Below are 20038 nucleotides of genomic sequence, written 5' to 3' on the forward strand. Positions count from 1 at the left end.
ATATGTATATGGTGCTTGTGTGACTGCACCTGAAATATTGTTCTAATCTGGGCTACAAGTGATCAGAAAGATATTGCTAAATGTTGAGTGAAATCAGAGAAAAGCATAAAAAAATTATCAGAGAGCTGTGGGGAATGACATAGGAGGAAAAATTAAAGACTCAATATATGTAGCTTGATTAAGCAGTGACTAAGGAGGTAGGTATATTAGGTTACAAATATCTGAAGAGTGTTAAAAGCAAGGAGGGAGAGGGGATTATTTAGTGCAGTGCACAGAGGTATAACTAGGATCAATGGAATGAAATTAAGAAAAGGAAAAAATAGACTCAGAAAAGCTGCTTGATTGAGGGATGCATTAAGCTGTGGAATGCGCTCTCAAGAGAAGTGATGCAAGCTCTAGCTTGCAACTTTTAAAGCTAGATTGGACTAAGCTCTAGAAAATTTAGTCTTTGGAACAGTCCTTCAATGGCAGGGCGATGGGCTGCATGATCTAATATGTACCTTCAGTGTCTAACTTGTATTGTTAAATTTTTCAAAAATTGACTAATTGACTTTCAATGAGGCTTAGGCTACCAACTAACTTAGGGCTTGTCTACGCTGGCACTTTACAGCACTGCAACTTTCTTGCTCAGGGGTATGAAAAAACACCTCCCTGAGCGCTGCAAGTTTCAGCGCTGTAAAGCACCAGTGTAGACAGTGCATGAGCACTGGGAGCCACGCTCCCAGCGCTGGTAGCAACTCCCCTCGTGGAGGTGGTTTTTTATAGTGCTGGGAGAACTGTCTCCCAGCGCTATGCCGCAACTACACAGCCACATTAAAGCGCTGCCGCGGCCAGCGCTTTAACATTGCTCGTGGAGACATGCCATTAGACACTTTTGAAAATGGGACACCAGGCTTCTAAGTTATTTAGGCACATCTGAAAATTTACCCCATCTCTACTTTGTTTAAATGCCTGGGTTTTTTAATTTTTAAAGTTTGTTTAGTCTGATCTTCCATCCAAGTTTTTTGAACACCATGGAAAACAGTTACTAGTGGAGAGAGTGATCAAAGGAATAGGGAGTAAACATAAATAGATGACCTGGTTAAGAGAGTGAAAGCCCAGATGATGAGAGATCTGATTTGTAGCCCTTTCAGCAGAAAATGTTCAATATTAAGTTGTTGTTTGTAGTCTGGGGAACTGAAAGCTAAAGCAGAAGCATGATGGGTGAACGGATGCACCCTTCCTGTTTAAAACACACACAGGCTTACACCAAGCAAGACTGGGATAGAGGAGATTTAGCTGGCTTTTCAGACAGCAAAATGTACAGCCCAGCCGAAGTTCCTCAGTGACTGAATAAATGTACTTGATCATGTCCAGGAGAGTTTGATTTTACTTCACTTACTGTAACTAATTTTTTTAAAGATTATTTTGTGAGGGAAACTGACAGCAATAGTATAAATAACACATTTTATCTGATGGCAGACACTGTTGCAAGAGTAAGGTATCCTAGAATGTCAGATTAAATTAGAAATGGAGATTGTGTAAACTAACTTTGCTTAAATAAAATGACCTTTGATGAGGTCTGCTCATATCAACTGCTGATGTTTTACTTTTAAGGTTTGATACTTTTTTTTTCCAAGGCCACAATCTTTATAAGAAATAGCACTGGTGCATTTGACTCATTTTAAATTGGAGTTCAAATGCTAAGAATGAATTATTATGCTGCTTTACTGTATTAGAAATTGAACCATGCTCCCCGCCAGCAAACACTGACTAGTCTATTGAGTGTTTGTCCATCGTGCCTCTTTCACTCTATACCATAAGTCTGCACATTCTTTTACACTGATTTGTACAGTGGCCTGCACAAAAGAACCATGATCCTGACTGTTGCCTGTAGGTGCTTCCATAATACACATAATAATAATTAGTAGCCATGCTTTTGGAAGGCCACAACAATTTCCATTGCACTGCTTTTTGCCTTGATTGGAATTATGTGTTAGGATTCACAAAGAGCTTTGTTGAGGAGAAGAAAGGATAGCCTTTCATTTCATTCTCTCTAGATTGCCAAGTGGGGGAGGGATAACTCAGTGGTTTGAGCATTGGCCTGCTAAGCCCAGGGTTGTGAGTTCAATGCTTGAGGGGGCCATTTAGGGATCTGGGGCAAAAATTGGGGATTGGTCCTGCTTCAAGCAGGGGGTTGGACTAGGTGACCTCCTGAGGTCCCTTCCAAACCTAACCTTCTATGATTCTATAAAGTGTGATGTACTGATTTGATAATGTGATGACCCTCAGATAGAATTCTTCCAATTCCTATCAGGGAGTAGGTAGAGAATATTTGATCAAGTTTCTTAAAGCAAATGTAGCTGAAGAGGTTGTGTTTCTGTATTGCAGGACCTATAGAACTGGGTTCTTTGCAACTTCCAGTTGTACTTTTTATTAAAGCTTTTTATTCCATTTTTAAATTACATTTTTTTAAATGCTCTGCCTCAATACATTACTTTTTTTGTATGGTTTCTGTCAACTGTTCTGTACCATGCTTCTTGTTCTACTATTTGTAACGCTCTTGCATTAGCACCATAAAAATATAAATTGTACTGTTTGTGCATATGGTATTTATGAGACTGTATACAAGTTATACATCAACTGTTCTGGGAAACTCTGCTGCATGGAACACACCTCCCCCCCACCCCCAAACACACACACACACACACACACAATCTTATAAATGCAGAGTTTGATGTTGTCTGATGTAAAACATTGATCTGTGTGCGTCACTAATCAGCACCACTTTACCCTCTGTAAAATTTGATTTGCATATATATTACTTTTACCCAGGCATCTCTTCTGGTTAATAATTCCCAAATGTTATTTTTACCAAAAGTTATTTGTATAACTTTTGTTTTTGAAGAAGCTGGGTAAAATATTTTGCAAACCATTTTCTGTGGATTAGGTTTTTATAATCCCTGCCTTACAGTATGGAAGATAATGAAGCCACTGCAATACTGCTTGGTGGGGGGTGTGTGTGTGTGTGTGTGTGGTGGGTTTTGACAGACTAATAAGACCTTTTGAAGCTGAGCTACTTCAAACAGAAATAATTGAATGCAACATGGTGTCCAAATGAAACAGTAGGGGAAGAAAATGATCAAATAAAATCATGCAGGAAATGTTTTTCAATAAAGTAAATCTCTGGAAAGAATCTCTACCCTTTTGTACAGGCAAGGTGTTTAAAAAGGAGTTACACACACTCTTATTACTGCTTCCAGCTCTTACTTGCAAACAGTGTTGTTACCCACAAACTGAACTGGCTGTTCTTTCCCTGAACTGAATCACATGATTTCCTGCCTTTAACTACTTTATGGCTTCCTCTGACATACCATCATTTACATGATGTGAGAGCCCAACCTTTCTCCCTATACTTTCTTTCTAGCACTCTGTCCCTACTCCCTTTGCAGTCTTCTTTTCTCTCCTGTTAAGTTTCCCTACAGTATACATTCCCTACTGTAACTGGACACTTACATACTGAAGGCAATAACCAGGTTTAATACCCTGCAATGTTACAGGGTAGATACCTTTGTCAATAAACAGACCTTTTAGTACTGAATGGAAATGCAAAACTTAGTAATCTTCAGTATCCTCCCCTGTGAGCCGATTTTAGGGTTGTGTTGCTTCCATTAAAATTTGAGATTTTTCTGAAAGAAATGTAAGCATGAAAATAGATTGTCAGGGTTGTTAAAAGAAAGTCAGAATGGGGGGAAATTGCCTTGGTTTGGAATTGGCCATAAGAGATTAATAATAAAAAAGTACTATTATGTGCATATCCACTGCACCATTTTACATCATTTGCTTTTGAGCCAAAAAGTTTCAAACATGTTCAGAATAACTAGCCATGAAAGGCTAAATCCCTGGCAAATTTGAAGATCAACCTGTTTTCAAAGTACACAAATGTCTGTGAAAGTCTAAGTATTCCTTTGAAATTTTGAGTACAAAACTAAGAATTGGCTATAGATAATCAGTACTCCCCATCCACAAACACGTTCTCACCCAACTTACTAGTGAATCCTGAAATCCACCTAAGGAACATAAGTCATATCTGTCAAAACAAAAACCACCAACAAACAGACAAAAGGTGTGATACTGCAAATACGCTCATGTTTAACCTTACTCATATGGATAAAGGGGAGAACGTGGAAATGGTTGCACAATTGGGTCCTAAATTGGGCAGAAAAATTTTAAAGGTAATCTAAACTTAGCTGAATCTCTTTCCCAAATTTTTCATTCCTGGGTTGAGACTAAATTTAAGAAATTTCAAGCAAAAAGCTATTATGAGAATGTTATGAGGAAGTGAAGGGGAGGGTTTAGGGCTCTTAAAACCTTTGTTTATGATGAATGTGTTTTCATGTGATCCAGCAGAGTAACTTGCAACTCAGGTTCCTCAGGATCTGAGAGAGTAAATGATTTGCAGATCTTGTTTTAATGTAATGCTAATTACCTTTTAGGAGCCAAAGTCCCATAGATACATGCATAAAACTCCTGCTACCTTCAATGGGAGTTCTGCGTCTGAGTGGAGAACTTGGCATTCAGAACAGCTCCAGTAAATATTCTTATTGGCTCCCATCATAGTTCTCAGAAAAAATTTATGGCCTTTGGAAAATCCCTGGTTTTGATGAAGGTATGGAATGTTCTGTCCTGTACTGGTAAACAAAGTTCAAGTGATAATGAGTGACATTCCCCTTTGTTGTCCAAAGTGTACTGTAATGGGGTGTGGGGACAGTCTTAAGTAAATTTATAGATTTGAGAAGACAAGTTGAGATTTAGTATGTAGCTGCATAATTGCATTGCTAGATATCGATCAAAAGAGCTTGTCCAATTCAAAATGTCTGTGTATGAAAACAATTTTTCTTTAAACATAAATGCAGTCTTTCTGACATGTATTGTTTGCATCACTTTAAAAAATACTTTGAAATGAAGGGGAAAAAATAAACATGTGCTTTTCGTTTAGCTTGTGTGAGCTAGAAAACATCATCCCCCTTTTGGTGAACCGTGAGACTTCCAACTAGCATTACATTCGTGTGATATGTACCCAGAGCAGCAAACCTTAGTCTGCCTCCAAAAATAGGCACATTACTTACTACACCTTAACAACTATCTATCAGCTGAGCAGCAAGAGGAAAGGATGTGGGTGTAGTGTCAGTTTCAGAGTGAAAAACATTGGGGGAGAAGATTTTTTTACTAACTTTTTTATTAAATATTTTAAAATATAAATACAGAAAATATAACAAACTGTACATAATCTTCTCATAATATATTAACCGTCTGCCACCTAACTGTAGCTATATGTGAAACGTTTCATTATGTATGTCATATGAATGGTTAAAATGTAAATCCATGTTTTGTATTACACAATTTTCAGACAAACAAATTGGTTTATAAAAATCCAACTAGTTAAAGAAAAACTATTAAGATAAAGTAAAGAACAGAAGCAAAGTTCAGAAGAGGGGTTTAGAGATTTGGAGAGGGAAGGAAGTGGGCATAGAGATGGGGAGGAAGTAAGTGGGGGGAGGCTCTGGCATTTAATAGGCTCATTCAGATTCTTCCAGGAAAGCATCCCGTATCTATGAGAATTTTGCTTGGGTTTTCTTTCCATAGTGGTCACTGTTTGGATTACCATTTTTGTAGTAGCAGTCTTTCAGCAATTATTAGTGGTCTGCTTAGTCAAAGTTTTTCAGATTTATTCAGCTTCCAATTCATATCCATTAAATTTAAAATTACATGTTTAGCTTATAACACAATTTTATTTGGTAGGCAAAAGTTGACACTGCAATTAAGCTTTGCCAAAACATAGAGGTATAGGAGTATTCCCACAGCATATGAGTTAAATTAGCACCTGTTGAATCACAGTCCCAACATTTGTCTGACTTAGTGGCACCTGTTTTGAGTTCGGAGAGGGGTCGAATGCCTCCTCCATATGATTTTCCACTGAATTAATCATAAGTGGAGGTTCAAGGAACAGTTTGGAACACTGGCTAAAATTTGTTTCCACCAGTTAGTAGAGAATATTGGTCTAGTTCCTCCTCCCATTTCTTTTTTAGAAAATCTGTATTTAATTCAAATTTGGCCAAATGTGCATATAGTGTTGCCATAGGTTTTAGCAGTCTGGGTAATATTTGGAGAAATGAAAGCAGTCCAGGTGGGTCAGGAGTAGCTCAGGCATTAGGGCTAAACAGATCCCCTCTAAACAGATGAAAGTACAAGTAGATTGGCTAGGGCAGTAAGTGGCACATGGCTTATTACTTCCATTCTTTAATATTTAAACTGTCTCCAGAAGTCCCTCTGTCTAGCTATTCTTAAGTCCTCCTCTTTTTTTCTTCTCTCCTCCCCTCCAACCTCTCCTTTTGTGTACCTTCTTTCTATCTGTCCTTGATACAATCATGCCCTTCTTCCTTACTTCCCATTTCCTCTTCTCCTTCAGAGATCATGAGTTGAGTGGGAGAGTTACCACAAGTGAGGATTAACCCCCCAAAACAACTATCCAATCAGGAGAGTCATGAAAGTGTTTTAAGTGATTTAAAGCATCTCAAGATACTAATGGGGTCTGCAGGGGGAAGGGTATTGAGGCATCATCTCCTGCCCCCTCCAGAGGAGTCTCTAGTCAGCTGGAGGAGGTGGTTCTTCTGGTCTAGTGTGTAAGTTTGCAGGTCATTGGGGTTGACCTTCATTGCCTCTTCTGCCCCTCTTGTTGCCCACCTTCAGCCCTGATTTTGTGTACTTGGAAACTATTTGGGAAAATGGTAGATTTAATTTTGCTTTTGAAATAAGGTTGTAGTGGACAATGAGCTGTGATAAAATGAATATAATCTTGCAAACAAGTGACCAGATTAGAGCTCTTGGGGAATGCTAATATTTTTGGGTGGGTGCAGAGGGTCTTTAAATGACCTAACAGTGTAGCATAGCATGCCTTTTACTTCATGATATTTACTTATCAAAAGCAACACGTTTGATTTAAGCAGATTGGTCAGGCACCTCCAGTTGGCAGACTTCCCAGCTTCCTTGCTGGGTAGTCCTCATTGCAGTTATCAAACAGCTTTGACTTCCAAACCCACCAGTACCCAGATGGGATGGATAGTGTAGATATGACAAGAGCACAAATATTTAAAATGGAGCTTCCTTTCCAATGACTGTATCTTTGTGCAACCTGAGCATGAACTTAATTGTTAACAAATTCTTGTCCCATAAACGACTTAAGTATAAAATAATATTGTTGACAACTTTGTAGATATGTAAATGTTCTTTTAAAATAACATTGTGGGTCTTGGTATCAGGGGAGGCTAGTTACTGCAGGTGCTAATATCCTATCTGAATTTAATTTTTCTTCCTGTGGTTTACTGCGCGTTGTATCTGCTGCTAGCAATCATCAAATAGCCCGATTACCACACTTCCTGTTTGAAGCTTCAGCAAAGAAAATACAGCCAGAGAGTAGGGAAGATTGACCCATGAAGGGAGCCTATTAAAGTGTTTTAAAGTGAGGAGGCAGTTCTTACACTGTAATTACGGAACAACTTGCTTTCTTCAAACCCTTCCCTCCCACTGACAGCGTATACTGTATTCCTATTCAGGTAATTTAAGATTAACACTGATTAGCCCCTTTCTATGAAGAGTCCTGGAGAGCCTGAAAGGAGAACTTTCTCCTTTTAAAATTTCTTTCTCAAGGTTTATCAAAGTTCAGTAAAGTTGTTAATACTGTTTTAATAAGTTAAACCTCTGCTCATACTCCTAATTGCCACACCTTGTTCTACCCACTAATTGCCTGTGACATTTTATTTCTGCAGTTTAAATTTAAGATTACAATGTAACAATTCTAAGTCGTAGTTTCACTTTTGCATTCGGTCAGCCATAGAACTCACTTTGAAACAGTGAAAATCTCCTTAGTACTTCAATTTGTGAAAAACAAAATAGATCTGTATATCTAGGGATCCTCATCCCTTAGTACTGTTTAATTAAATTCACCATGAAAGGCAAAATAAAGTTTAAGTACGATACTTTTAATCCTGTTTGAGAGACAGTTTGTGTGACACTGTTTTATATGTTCTCTTTAACCCTCAATTGTATTCTCCAACTAAACGTTACAAAAGACGTTAGTGGGCTATAGTAATAAAGTGTATGGTGTTTCTTTAGTAAGGCTCTTGTTAAGTTGGTAGTGGGGGCAAGATGAGGATATAGTCTGTCTCATTTGGAGTTTCATTACCCAGCTGCTCAATTAGAACAGCACTGGGAAATTATGTAAGAACAAAAATTTAGGTTTTTTTTTTTTTTTTTAAAGCAGTCATCTTGAACTGCATGCTTCAGTCTTGTTTAAGAAGATAAGCTAGTGGGGCCCCAGTAATCTGGGAGGTCTAGACAGACAAATGCAGCAATATGTAATGTGGTTTGCTACTCACACAATACCGCATTAAGGGCTTGATGCTGTGAAAGTGCAGAGCGCTACCTGTGAGGTGCTGAGTGTCTGAATCCCCATTAAGCATGTCACTTTTAGGGTGCTTGGCACCTCACAGGATCAGGCCTAGGTACTTTCACATGAGATCATGATTTATATAATTACCTGATTGGTAGCTGTAGGGATAATCAGTACCCTTCATATTTAAACCACTAGTCAACAAAAGAACAACTTACTCTCCTTGTTTGAATTAGTTCTTAAACAGGGTTCCAGAGGATGTTAAGAGAACTCTGCGGAGTATATCATTATTGCTAGCTAGAATGTTGATGTCTCTTTTGCCACCTGCTTAATTGAATTTTTTCCATTTTACACAGCCTCTTTGTGCCTTGCCCTACATAATAATCAAACCACAATAAAAGTCATTTGTTTTACAGGGCAGTGCATATAAAATTCCAGCTTTTAACAAATAGCCATCTTTATTTACTTTATTTTATGGTAACCTAATTTTAAAAATGAGATAATTAAAATGCTACAACATTCAGTTGTTTCAAGACGTAGAAATTATTTCTAAAGGGAAAAGAAAGGAAAAGTTCTCCTCACGTGGAGAGGAAGCAGACAAAAAGGCTTCTTGGCACTGTTATATGCTATACAAGAATGATGGTCTTTGTAGGCTCACTGTAGTGTAACTTATACTTTGAGGTTCAATTGTTTAGTGGGTTTTGTTTGCAGACAAAAATAAATGTTTGGATTTGGGGGTGAGAGGAGCGATTTTCACAAGCTTTGCAACCCAGAACAGAATTTTCACAAGCTTTGCAACCCAGAACAGAATTTCAGATGAACGCAAGCATGTCCAAGCTTTGTGGATTGTTCCCAGGGCTTCAACTGACTGCAGCACTTCAACCTGCAAAAAGTTGGAAGAGCATTCTAGGTATTAGCATGCAAATAAGACTATGAGCTGCGGAAGAATTTCCCTATATGTGTGGGTTTAGATTTAACCAGGGATTGAAAATTGAACCACTGTAATAACAGGAACTTAATATATTCAGTTCTGGACCTGTGCCAAAAAAGCTCTGTTAGACTGAGGGAGTAGTGACACTCTATGGTCTGATACTTGGAGCTTCCAGGGATACAGATGAGTATGTTATACCATTGCTAGGGAAAAGGGAAACCCAGGGTATTTATTTCTAGGTCTAGTAAAGGGATCTTAAACTCAAATCACCACGAGGGCCACATGAGAACTAGTACATTGGCCCGAGGGTCGCATCAGTTACACCTTTTCATACAAAGATACAAAAGCCCCCCCCCCCACACACACATACACACACTCTTCCCCCGACTCTGCCCCCACTCCACCCCTTCTATGAGGCCCTGCCCTTGCCCTGCCTCTTCCCACCCCTTCCCCGCCCCCATTCCAACCCCTTCCCCAAAGTCCCTTCCCCAAATCCCTGCCCTGGCCCAGCCCTTTCTCTGCCTCCTCCTCCCTTCCTTTTGGAAAGTCCTAAGCGGGAGGTGCTGGGAGGTAGGCGGAGGAACGGGGACGCGGTGCACTCAAGGAGGCGGGGGGGCAGGTGGCGGGTGAGCGGGGGGGGGGTTGAAGGGAGCTATAGCGGGATGCAGGAAATAACTCTGCGGGCTGTGTGTTTTGAGACCTCTGCTCTAGTAGGTAATGATACATCAGGCCTTGTAATATTGTCACAGATTATCAGCTAGCTTTTCCCATTTCAGTTCTAACATAGTCTTAGTAGTTAGTATCACCTGAGTTGCAAGAGCTAGAAACCAATGCCTTGCTTCACCTCTGAGCAACTTGGAATCCCAGCTTCTAAACAGTATACAGCATTAAGCTTTAATTGTAGATGTTTGCTGGGTACTATCACAGAGCTAAACAAGAGTCAGAAGTGCCATACCTAACAAATTAACCATATTCTGGTTGCAAAAAAAAAAAAATTGTGGCAGTATTGGTTATGAAGAATTCTGGAAACAAAGTGGGATGCTTCCTGGGATTAGAGTTATGAGAACAAACTGAGGGTGGAATTTTCAAAATTTCTCTGTGCTGGCCTAATTCTGTTCACATTGAAGTCAATGGAAGTTTTACTATTGACTCCAAGGGGAGCAGAGTTAGGCCCATGCCATGAACTTTTGAAAATCCCAATCTAAAAGGTCTGAGTGTGTCGTGAGTGTACTTGGAGTTGACTTTTAAAAAACTGCTCCATTGAAGTCTTTTGGTATTTTTAAAATTTTAATCTAGTGAAATTTTACTGTCATTTATATTATACAGCCTAAGTACTTGAGTCATTCTGTTAATTCTTCCATTTGCATCAGTGCATAAAATAATGGTAGAACAAACATTTCTTCAGATCAGCAACAATGACAATTCTGGGGAATGCATAAAGACAACTCTGCAGTGAAGGCTTATGAACTAATTTCTTTTATTTCTTTGTTTTGGGGGCAGCCAGCTGTCATGGAAACTTGCTGTTTCTTGACTAGTTGGTAGTTGATCCACATTCACCTGGCTGTATTTGTAGATCTGTAACTTAGTGTCTTGATTATGTCTCCTTGAGAGATCAAAACAGCTAATGCACATCTGGACTTCATTGTTGTTGTTCTAGCATAATGTAATATCTTGAGGCAGAATGGTGTTTGTTTTCTTAAGAAGCATTTTTTCTCTAGTGAAAATATTCCATGTTTGCACTGCCTCAGTTCCTTTTGAAATCCCTTAGTCTGCTAAAAGATTTACAAGTTTTTTTTATTTTTATTTTTTAAAAAAAGCAAAATTGCTTATTGTCCATAGTGTTGGCAGTGGATTGAGAGAACATAAGTACATAAGAAGGTCCATCTAGCCCAGTATCCTGTCTTCTGACAGTGGCCAGTGCCAGGTGCCCCCGAGGGAATGAACAGAACAGGTAATCATCAAATGATCCATCCCCTGTCGCTCATTCCCAGCTTCTGGCAAACAGAGGCTAGGGACACCATTCCTGCCCATCCTGGCTAATAGCCATTGATGGACCTATCCTCCATTAATTTATCTAGTTCTTTTTTGAACCCTGTTATGGTCTTGGCCTTCACAACATCCTCTGACAAGGAGTTCCACAGGTTGACTGTGCATTGTGTGAAGAAATACTTCCTTTTATTTGTTTTAAACCTGCTGCCTATTAATTTCATTAGGTGACCCCTAGTTCTTGTACTATGAGAAGTAGTAAACAACAATTCCTTATCCACTTTCTCTATACCAGTCATGATTTTATAGACCTCAATCATATCTCCCCTTAGCTGTCTCTTTTCCAAGCTGAAAAGTCCCCTTTTTATTAATCTCTGCTCATACGGAAGCAATTCCATACCCCTAATAATTTTTATTGCCCTTTGCTGAACCTTTTCCAATTCCAATATACCTTTTTTGAGATGAGGCGACCACATCTACACACAGTATTCAAGATGTGGGCTTACCATGGATTTATATAGAGGCAACATGATATTTTCTGTCCTATTATCTGTCCCTTTCTTAATTATTCCCAGCGTTCTGTTTGCTTTTTTGACTGCCGCTGCACATTGAGTGGATGTCTTTAGAGAACTATCCTCATGGATTCCAACACCTTTCTTGGGTGGTAACAGCTAATTTAGACCCCATCATTTTATATGTATAGTTGGGATTATGCTTTCCAATGTGCATTACTTTGCATTTATCAACATGAAATTTCATCTGCCATTTTGTTGCCCAGTCACCCAGTTTTGAGAGATCCTTTTGTAGCTCTTCGCATCCTGCCTGGGTCTTAACTATCTTTAGTAATTTTGTATCATCTGCAAATTTTGCCACCTCACTGTTTACCCCTTTTTCCAGAAGGGCTGATAGAATACCTTTTCCATTTTATCCTAATTCTGGGGTTGCTAAATGTAGGTCTGGTCTACACTAAACTAGCCTTACTTAAGTTGACTGAGCTATGTTGCTTGGGGATGTGAAAATCCATACCTTTGAGAAATGTAGTTAAGCCCACATAACCCCTAGTGTAGACCGTGCTAGGGCAACAGAAGAATTCTTCCATTAACCTAGCTACCACCTCTCAGGGAGGTGGCTTACAGCTGTGCCGCTGTAGCGTTTCAAGTGTAGTCAAGCCCATCGTCAAGTACAGGTGCTGTCAATTTTGTTAGTAGCTTCTTCAAATCAAAAATATAGAAATTAGTATTACCAGGGGTGCAAGTTGGGCGGTAACCTCCAGTACGCAGTACCAGCAAGAGATTTTTAGCAGGTGTGGGGTACCAGAAAGACTTGGGGCTAGCCCCTGCCCCTCTGGGGAGAGGGGCTGCACTAGGGAGGACATTCATTCTTTACATGGATTTAACAGCACAATACATATGCTAACAAACGTAAACAAAGGCTTTGTTTAAGTTTGTTAGCATATGTACTGTGCAGTTACATTGATCAGGAGTCCTCAAGAGGGGAGGGATGGGGGGATGGAAGGTGTTTAAACCGTGTTTTTATTCTGTTTCTCCCCATTGGTCTGAATTATCCATGACATCCATACTGCATCACATCAAGTCCAAATCATTAGAGGAATGCCTCTGCTTGCACTGACCAGAGGATGTTTGGAGTCTGATGTCAGCCCAGTTCTGCAGCCTGATGGGAATCAGGTGTTGTCCCCAGTGTACCTAGAATTTTTCTTTGCAGCCAAATTAGTCTAACATGCATTTTGTGAACTGGAACTGGAGCAGCAAAACAATGAAAACAAATGCTCCACTTTCCAGCTTTGTGGGTGAGAGAACTGTAAGTGAAGATTATAATGCCGGACACTGACAGCCTTAAACCAGCCAGCTGCCTCAGGAATCTGCCAAGAACTTCACTGAAAATGTGTTCCTCATCTTAGCAACGGAGCTAAGACTTATCACACATCTCTCCACCTTTATTTGAATGAAGCTCCTTCTGATCTGACAGCTAAGGCATTGTCAGTTTCATCCAGAACAATTTATAAACTTGGAACCTAATCCTGTAAACCCTTAATCATTTGATCAATCCCATTGAAGACAATGGGATTATTTGCATGACTATGGACCTTTTTTGTGGATTGGTAGGAGTTTCAGGAGTCTGTTCCTTTAAAGGAAGTTGAATCCCGCATTGAAATGCGATGTTTGGGTACAATACCATTATAGGCACTGACTTCCCCTCTGTCTGGTGGGTGCTCGACCCCTCCCCTCTGCCTTTTCCTGCCCCTGGCTCACCCCACCCCCATTCTACCCCTTCCCCAAAGTCTCCACCCCATCCCGCCTTTTCCCACCCTAGCTCCACCCCCTTCCTGCCCCCATTCCACCCCCCTTCTCCCAAGTATCCACCCCTGCCCTGCCTCTTCTCCACCTCCTCCCTTGAGCACACCACGTCCTCACTCTGCCCCCTCTGTCCCAAAAAGTCCTAAGCAGCACCAAACAGCTGTTAGGTGGCAGCAGGCAGGAAGCGCTGGGAGGGGGAGGAGCAGGGATGTGGCACGCTTGGAGGGTGGAGAAGGAGGTGAGGAAGGGGGAGTTCGGCTGTTGGTGGGTGTGGAGCACCCGCTAATTTCCCCATGGGTGCTCCAGCCCCGGAGAACCCACAAAGTTGGCGCCTGTGAATAACATAATGCAGTTTAGGATACAGTTCTACTTAAAATTTGTCTTTTAATAAATCATACATGTGCTGAAATGGCTCCTCGCCCAACTCCCATATTCCTATAAACAGACTGAAATACTACATATTTGGGGGGAAAGTGAGTAGTTAAGCATGTTGATGTTTGTATCAAAGGGGGATGTCAGAGGAAACGGGGAGAGTGGGGGGGTCCTGGGCTGGGGCGGGGCAGGGAGGAGTCATATGGGAGGTCACATGCCCCCCCTTGTGTCCCTCCCATGAGTGCAGTACCGCCAAGAAATGATTTCTACTTCTACCACTGCTTATTACTATAGTTTCTGTTCCTTAGAATTACATTCCTGTACATGAACACAAATATCTAATTACCTTTGCTTGAGACAAATTTCGTGACATCTAAGTTCCTTGCAAAATTGGAATGCATAAATTTAGACTGTCAGTTCATCAGGATAGAATCTCCTTTCTTTCTTTGTACTGTGTCTAGCCCAGTGAGTCCCAAACTTATTTGAAATCTCTAGGTAATGCAGTAGTTTAAATAGTAATGTACAGCAGTTTGCATGTTAGATTTCCATAAATGGATTAAATCATTTATATAGTCAGTATTTAAATTTTAAAAAAATAATTGTGTAACTTTATAAATTTTATAATCATTTAATTTTCCATTTATATACAAAATAAGGATAAGACAGATTGTGAATGGAATGACCACAGTAAAATCACCAGGGAATTACTTGGGGGGCAGGGGATGGAGACTTCAGGTTAAAGGTTAAACAAAAATAAAAAAAAACCCACTCTATAGTTCAGCAAAAGAATGGCTGGAATTTAATGTGTCAGTTGTTCCACACTAGGAGTTTGTGTTTTAAGAAGACAGCCCCACATTTCACACGTTTTTTTCCCATTATGAATGGAATTGTATATGGAGCATCAGGGTAGAGGGGAGGGAAAGAAAAGTACTTGCGTTGACAGAATTTGTGCCTTATTAGCTTCAGTTTATTGGTAACTTTTTTTTTTCAGAATTAGAAAAGGGTGACTTGGATAGTAAGGTCCCCATCAGCATTACAAAAACAACTGTCAGGGCAGCCAGTTACAACATACTTAAAATTTGCACCCCCAGGATCTTAACTGGCTGTAACTGGGCCTAATCTGAGTGTGCTTGGAACAAATAATTGCTTTTATTGAATATTGCTTTTATTTTATTTTATTTATTTTAAAAGCTGGTGGGAGGAGATGTCAGCAGGTAGATATCCCTCTGAAGTTTTGTCCTTTTCTCCTTTGACTCTGATCGGAACTTCCTTGTTTTTTTTTTGTTTTGTTTTGTTTTTTTTCTGCTTAAGGGGCTTGGAAGGGAGAATGGGCAGCCAAAAGAAAAAAGATGGCTAATGTAACATTCTCCGAGTCAGGACGCTATTCCTAAGTATAGATTCTGGTTACGTTATCTGTAACTTTATTACAAGAAGTCATGCAATCCTTGTACTACTTGAGGCTCTGCCTTACACAATTTTTAGTGGTGTGTCTGTAGAAGAAAAAATGTGATTGAAATAAGTGTGCATCTTTTGGGTTCATATATACGATTCATGGTTTAAATATTTGTTAGGGCCTCTCGGCTATATATTCTGAAATCTGTCAGTTTAAAAAGACCTGTTTTCTTTCTTACTGACGTGACACACTTTTCTCTTTCAGATTATTGCCTTTAGAATAAGGACCAAGAGACCATTTATACATGCTGCTTTGGTGCTTGGACTAACGCATTCGGAGAGAAGTCTCTTTTATATCTTTGCCACAAACTTGATTATCCCAGGACTTAACTGCCATTGGGAAAAGCTCACAACAGAAGAAAAACCTTTTCCACTTTCGGTCCATTACACAGTAGTTGAGCTAAGGAACTTTCTACGTGGAGGCTCGATAGCAGAGAATTGGAATTTTGCTGCTTGCTCTTATCCTCTGTGTTCACACGTCAGACTGTAAACAATGAGTGAGTTCTGGTTGTGTTTCAACTGCTGTATTGCAGAACAGCCTCAGCCTGTAAGTATGAATCTCTGCATTGTTTCTGTATGTAATCAAGTATATTGTTCTTCTTTTTTTTTTAATTCGTACATTTGACTAAGCTCAGTGAAAATGAAAAAAATCATCTAGCATCTCTGTTTAGCTGTGCTGTAGAAATAATCATAACTATTTCAGGCTGACGTGGCTATTTTGATTTGCAAAGATACTAAGGAAGATGGGGGTAGAGGGAGCAACACAACAAAGGGCCCAAATGAAATGGATGGAAAATTGGAAATATAAAAATCCAACTTCAGCTTGTTTTGTTGCTATTTTAGGCTAAGTTGAAGATGGGGTTGGGTGAGGTTGAGGGAAGGGAATATTTATATTTAGAAATCAAGTGGGAATTCCAATCCTGACCCACTGAAATCAATGGCAAAACTCCCTTTTTTTGCCATTTACTTCAATTGTAAGGTCAGGATTTCACCAGTGTTTAGCTGCCACTCTGAAGGATTTTTTGATGACATCTTGAGAGAATGTGTATTACAATCAGTTAACTTGATTTGCACCACCATCATTTCAGTTTTGCTAGAAGGAGGAATGGATGTGATAATGGCTAAGTAAAGCATGAAGGAATACAAGACAGAAGCACTTCAAAGCGTCATGCCCGGAAGACAAAATAAACTATCTAATACTATTAATCAGGAAAAGACAGGGTACCCAGATGTACCACACGAATTTATTAAAATGCTGGAACAGTAGAGAAGTGTTGTTTTTTTTTTTTTTTCTTTTTCATATTGAGACTCAAGAAATAGACTTAGGGCCTCTGCTACCAGGCACTGGATCCAATACTGTTGTGCTTCTAGGAGAAAACCTACCTATCATGCAGGTAAAGTAGGCCAGGAATTCGATTAGCAGTTCTGGAGATGTCTTCACAACTACACCTGGGAAGATCAATCCTGTTGAGCAGTGCATCCAGATCAGTTCAAGTAGTGGTGTACAGAAAGGAGGATTCTTTATCCCAGCCAATATGTGGGAGACAGTACAGTGAATACGGGAGCGTATATTTGAATTAGAAGTAATAAAAGAATCACAAAGTGATGCAGCTCACAATAACGCAGAGAATTTGGTTATGTATTGACTTAAGGAATGTCAAAGCCACTGAAAAGCGTAATGCCTACTTGCTTTTCTAAGACTGTCAGGAATAGTAATTGCAAAAAGATTGAAAGCAAAAAGAATCCTGAAGTATCAGTAAACTTAACTATTTAAACCTCCTTGGTGCACATTATAAATGTAACTTACTGTCATTTTTAATGAAACAGAGTTGTGGGAGGAGTTCATATCTCAGATACCAACATGGGGAGTTAAAATTCCTCTAATGTGGAATGAATACCTTGCAGTCTTTCAAGACTTGCTGTGTCACTATCCTAATGACTTACATAGTTTGAGGACAAAATGTTTTAATAGGATTAATGATGTGTGAGTTGTCGTGGCATTCTGGAATTAAGAGAATTAATACACCCTTAGGATATATAGTACAATTCCATATAGCTTGCAGACTCTTTGCATTTTTTTAATTTTATAAATAACAGTAGAAACCAAAAAAGTTTCACTTGTTTTTAGGAGCTGTAGATAGCTGATTTTCTAATGATTATAATTTTATGCTACAATAATGTTACTGTATAGGAGTGCAAAATGAAATGTTACAGTTAACATAATACATTAGTACTACAGTTCTTAATTTGTGAGTCATGATCCCCAATAAAGTATGGAGGTTATAGTTCAAAGCCGAATAGGGGCTGCAAGCCTTCACCCACTCCTGTCTCTGATGTGGATTTGCTCAGTAACTTGCGCTCCTCCTTCCTCTCCTGACCCCCAAGATACAAGTAGCATCCTGTAAAGCATTTCACTTGTTCCTGAAGTGCTGCATTTCAAGGGTTGTAGGACCTGGCTGGCACATATGTGTACAATAAGAGCTTTCGCAAAGGATTTTGCGTGTGACTGAGGAGTAGTTTTGTGTGACTGCATGTGGGCTGATAGTATTGTTGTAGTTAGTAAGAGACCTAGAGCTCTTAAATTCCAGTTCTATCTGTGTTCCTCTTCTGTCTAACTGGGACTGAAATTTCAGGTTGCAGAATGTAAGTAAATTATTAACATTATACCAAAAAAAAATGACAAATCTAAATCAATCCCTTTTTCATTATGGGCAGGTAAATACAATGACTTCTCTAAACTTCTTAAAAATAATTTCTTTGGAAACTGGGAATGATTCTCAGTGCACATAAAACTACTTTGTCTCATTAGAGTCCAACACACATTAAAAGCGTGAATATGTCACCCTTACTAATGGTTAAGTAGTAACTCATTCTGCAAGCAGCCCTCGTGGAATCCATGGAAGTACTTGCAGTGTGAGGGTACTGTTCAATGTAAGGGTGGCAGAACTAGGCCCCAGAATGTGCTGCTCCTGCAGCAGAGTCTCCTGTGGGATGGGTTTCAGCAACTGAGTCACTTTGTTGGCTTCAGTCTGTGCCTACCCGCTGGCTCCCATCACTCCCCATGCTGGGTTCTGGGGCCAGCAGGGCACCATCCCAGCTGACCAGCACAGTGCCCAGAACCCAGTCAAGTTCCTCCTAAAATGAGGACGTCAGCAAGTTGTCTGAGGTGTGTTTCTGGTTCCTGGTTTTCCTATACTCAGTCTTGAGGCGCTTAATCAGATCTCTGCACTGATCACCAGTCTGGTACATTTGCAGCGTTGCCAGCTTCTTCACTATTTGCTGGTATTCCTGGTCATTCCTGGTACTCTAATGGAAGTCCACTGTTCTGCTGGCCTCACACCAAAGGATCAGCAAAATCTGTCTCTGTTCCAGTGACCATGAAGCAGTGTGCTGCAAAGGCTTGTCTTGTTAAGTCTCCATTGCAAACACAAGGCTGCTGATGGTGTGTTTGCATTTTGGTGGTCAGAAGACAATGGAAGACTTAGCGCTGATTCACTGAGCTGCTGCGGTACACAAAGGAGGGATGCTTCTGTTTTCATTGGCCTCGATTTGAGGATTCTTGGGATAGGGAGGATGAAGATAGTTGGCCCATGGGATTGTGGGATACTTTTATTGGACCTTTGAGGGCCCCAATTGGCGGGGGGAGGTAGCGAGCGAGGAGGGTGGCTGCATCGTTACTGCAAAGCAATAGGGCTTGAATCCTGGTTTGGACCCTCAGTACCTGCAGGTTTCTACAACTCTAGGGCCAAGCCCGAGTCTGAGTGATTTGTGTGTAGATTGAAGAGGGGTTTGGGCTAAAGCTCTAGTCTGAGCCTGGACTTATGTTGCAGTGTAGATATACCGTTAGTGAACAACACACTGTGAAGTTCCTGTGTACCATGAGACAGCTGGAATATATCAGTTGCGCTGCCCTCAACCATCGTATTGAATGTAGTACTAAATTCTAATCTAATATGTATAACTCTGAGCTAGCACAATAGCGTTTTTGTATTTTGAATTATGTAGTAATGCACATGCTATTCAGTGGTGGCTAAAATTTGGTTCTTAGAAATTGACTAAGGGTACGTGAACAAATTCCCCGGCTTCTGAATTGCAGTGATCTAACATACAAGAGATTTTTCTGGCCATATGCCCTATTGTTGGTATATTTACACATTAAGACTATTGCTGATTAGGTACTCTGGCTTCAAACTTACTGTAAAATAATATTTTTGGTAGATTTGGAGTAATGCATTGCATATTTATTTGATTATTTTATAAAATAGTAAAATTTTAGAAGACTCATCTTTGTATATTAAAATGAATCATTCCTAGTTGCTTGCTGACTGCATTCTCTGCCCATGAGGATAAATGAATTGCAGAAGATTTTTTCATGTGTCCTGTGTATTAATGTTTAATGCAGTTGCACATTTTATACAACTAATTACACTAGCAGCATCTAGTACAAGGACTCAGAGTAATAAATCAAAGCCCCAAAAAACATAAATTGCTTATGATGATATATCCAGCTTCAGGCAGCACCGTATCATTCTAACCCAAAAGATTTCACGCTGC

General features: G+C 39.8%; 1 protein-coding gene across 2 annotated transcripts in view; it reads left to right on the top strand.

Moving 5' to 3' along the window:
* The window catches only part of CDC42SE2 (CDC42 small effector 2), a 120373-nt gene that overhangs the window by 58084 nt on the left and 42251 nt on the right, over positions 1 to 20038 (top strand). Inside the window, exons 1-2 of one of the 2 annotated variants that reach the window (XM_037901662.2) lie at positions 7478 to 7592; positions 15690 to 16031. In XM_037901662.2, coding sequence (XP_037757590.1) covers positions 15978 to 16031 — 54 coding nt within the window. In that variant the 5' untranslated portion in view covers positions 7478 to 7592; positions 15690 to 15977. Of the gene's footprint in view, positions 1 to 7477; positions 7593 to 15689; positions 16032 to 20038 lie in introns of those variants that run through there. The other variant, XM_037901661.2, reaches the window with a different exon arrangement.

The sequence above is a fragment of the Chelonia mydas genome, chromosome 5 (genome assembly GCF_015237465.2).
Source record: "Chelonia mydas isolate rCheMyd1 chromosome 5, rCheMyd1.pri.v2, whole genome shotgun sequence".
Lineage (NCBI taxonomy): Eukaryota > Metazoa > Chordata > Testudines > Cheloniidae > Chelonia > Chelonia mydas.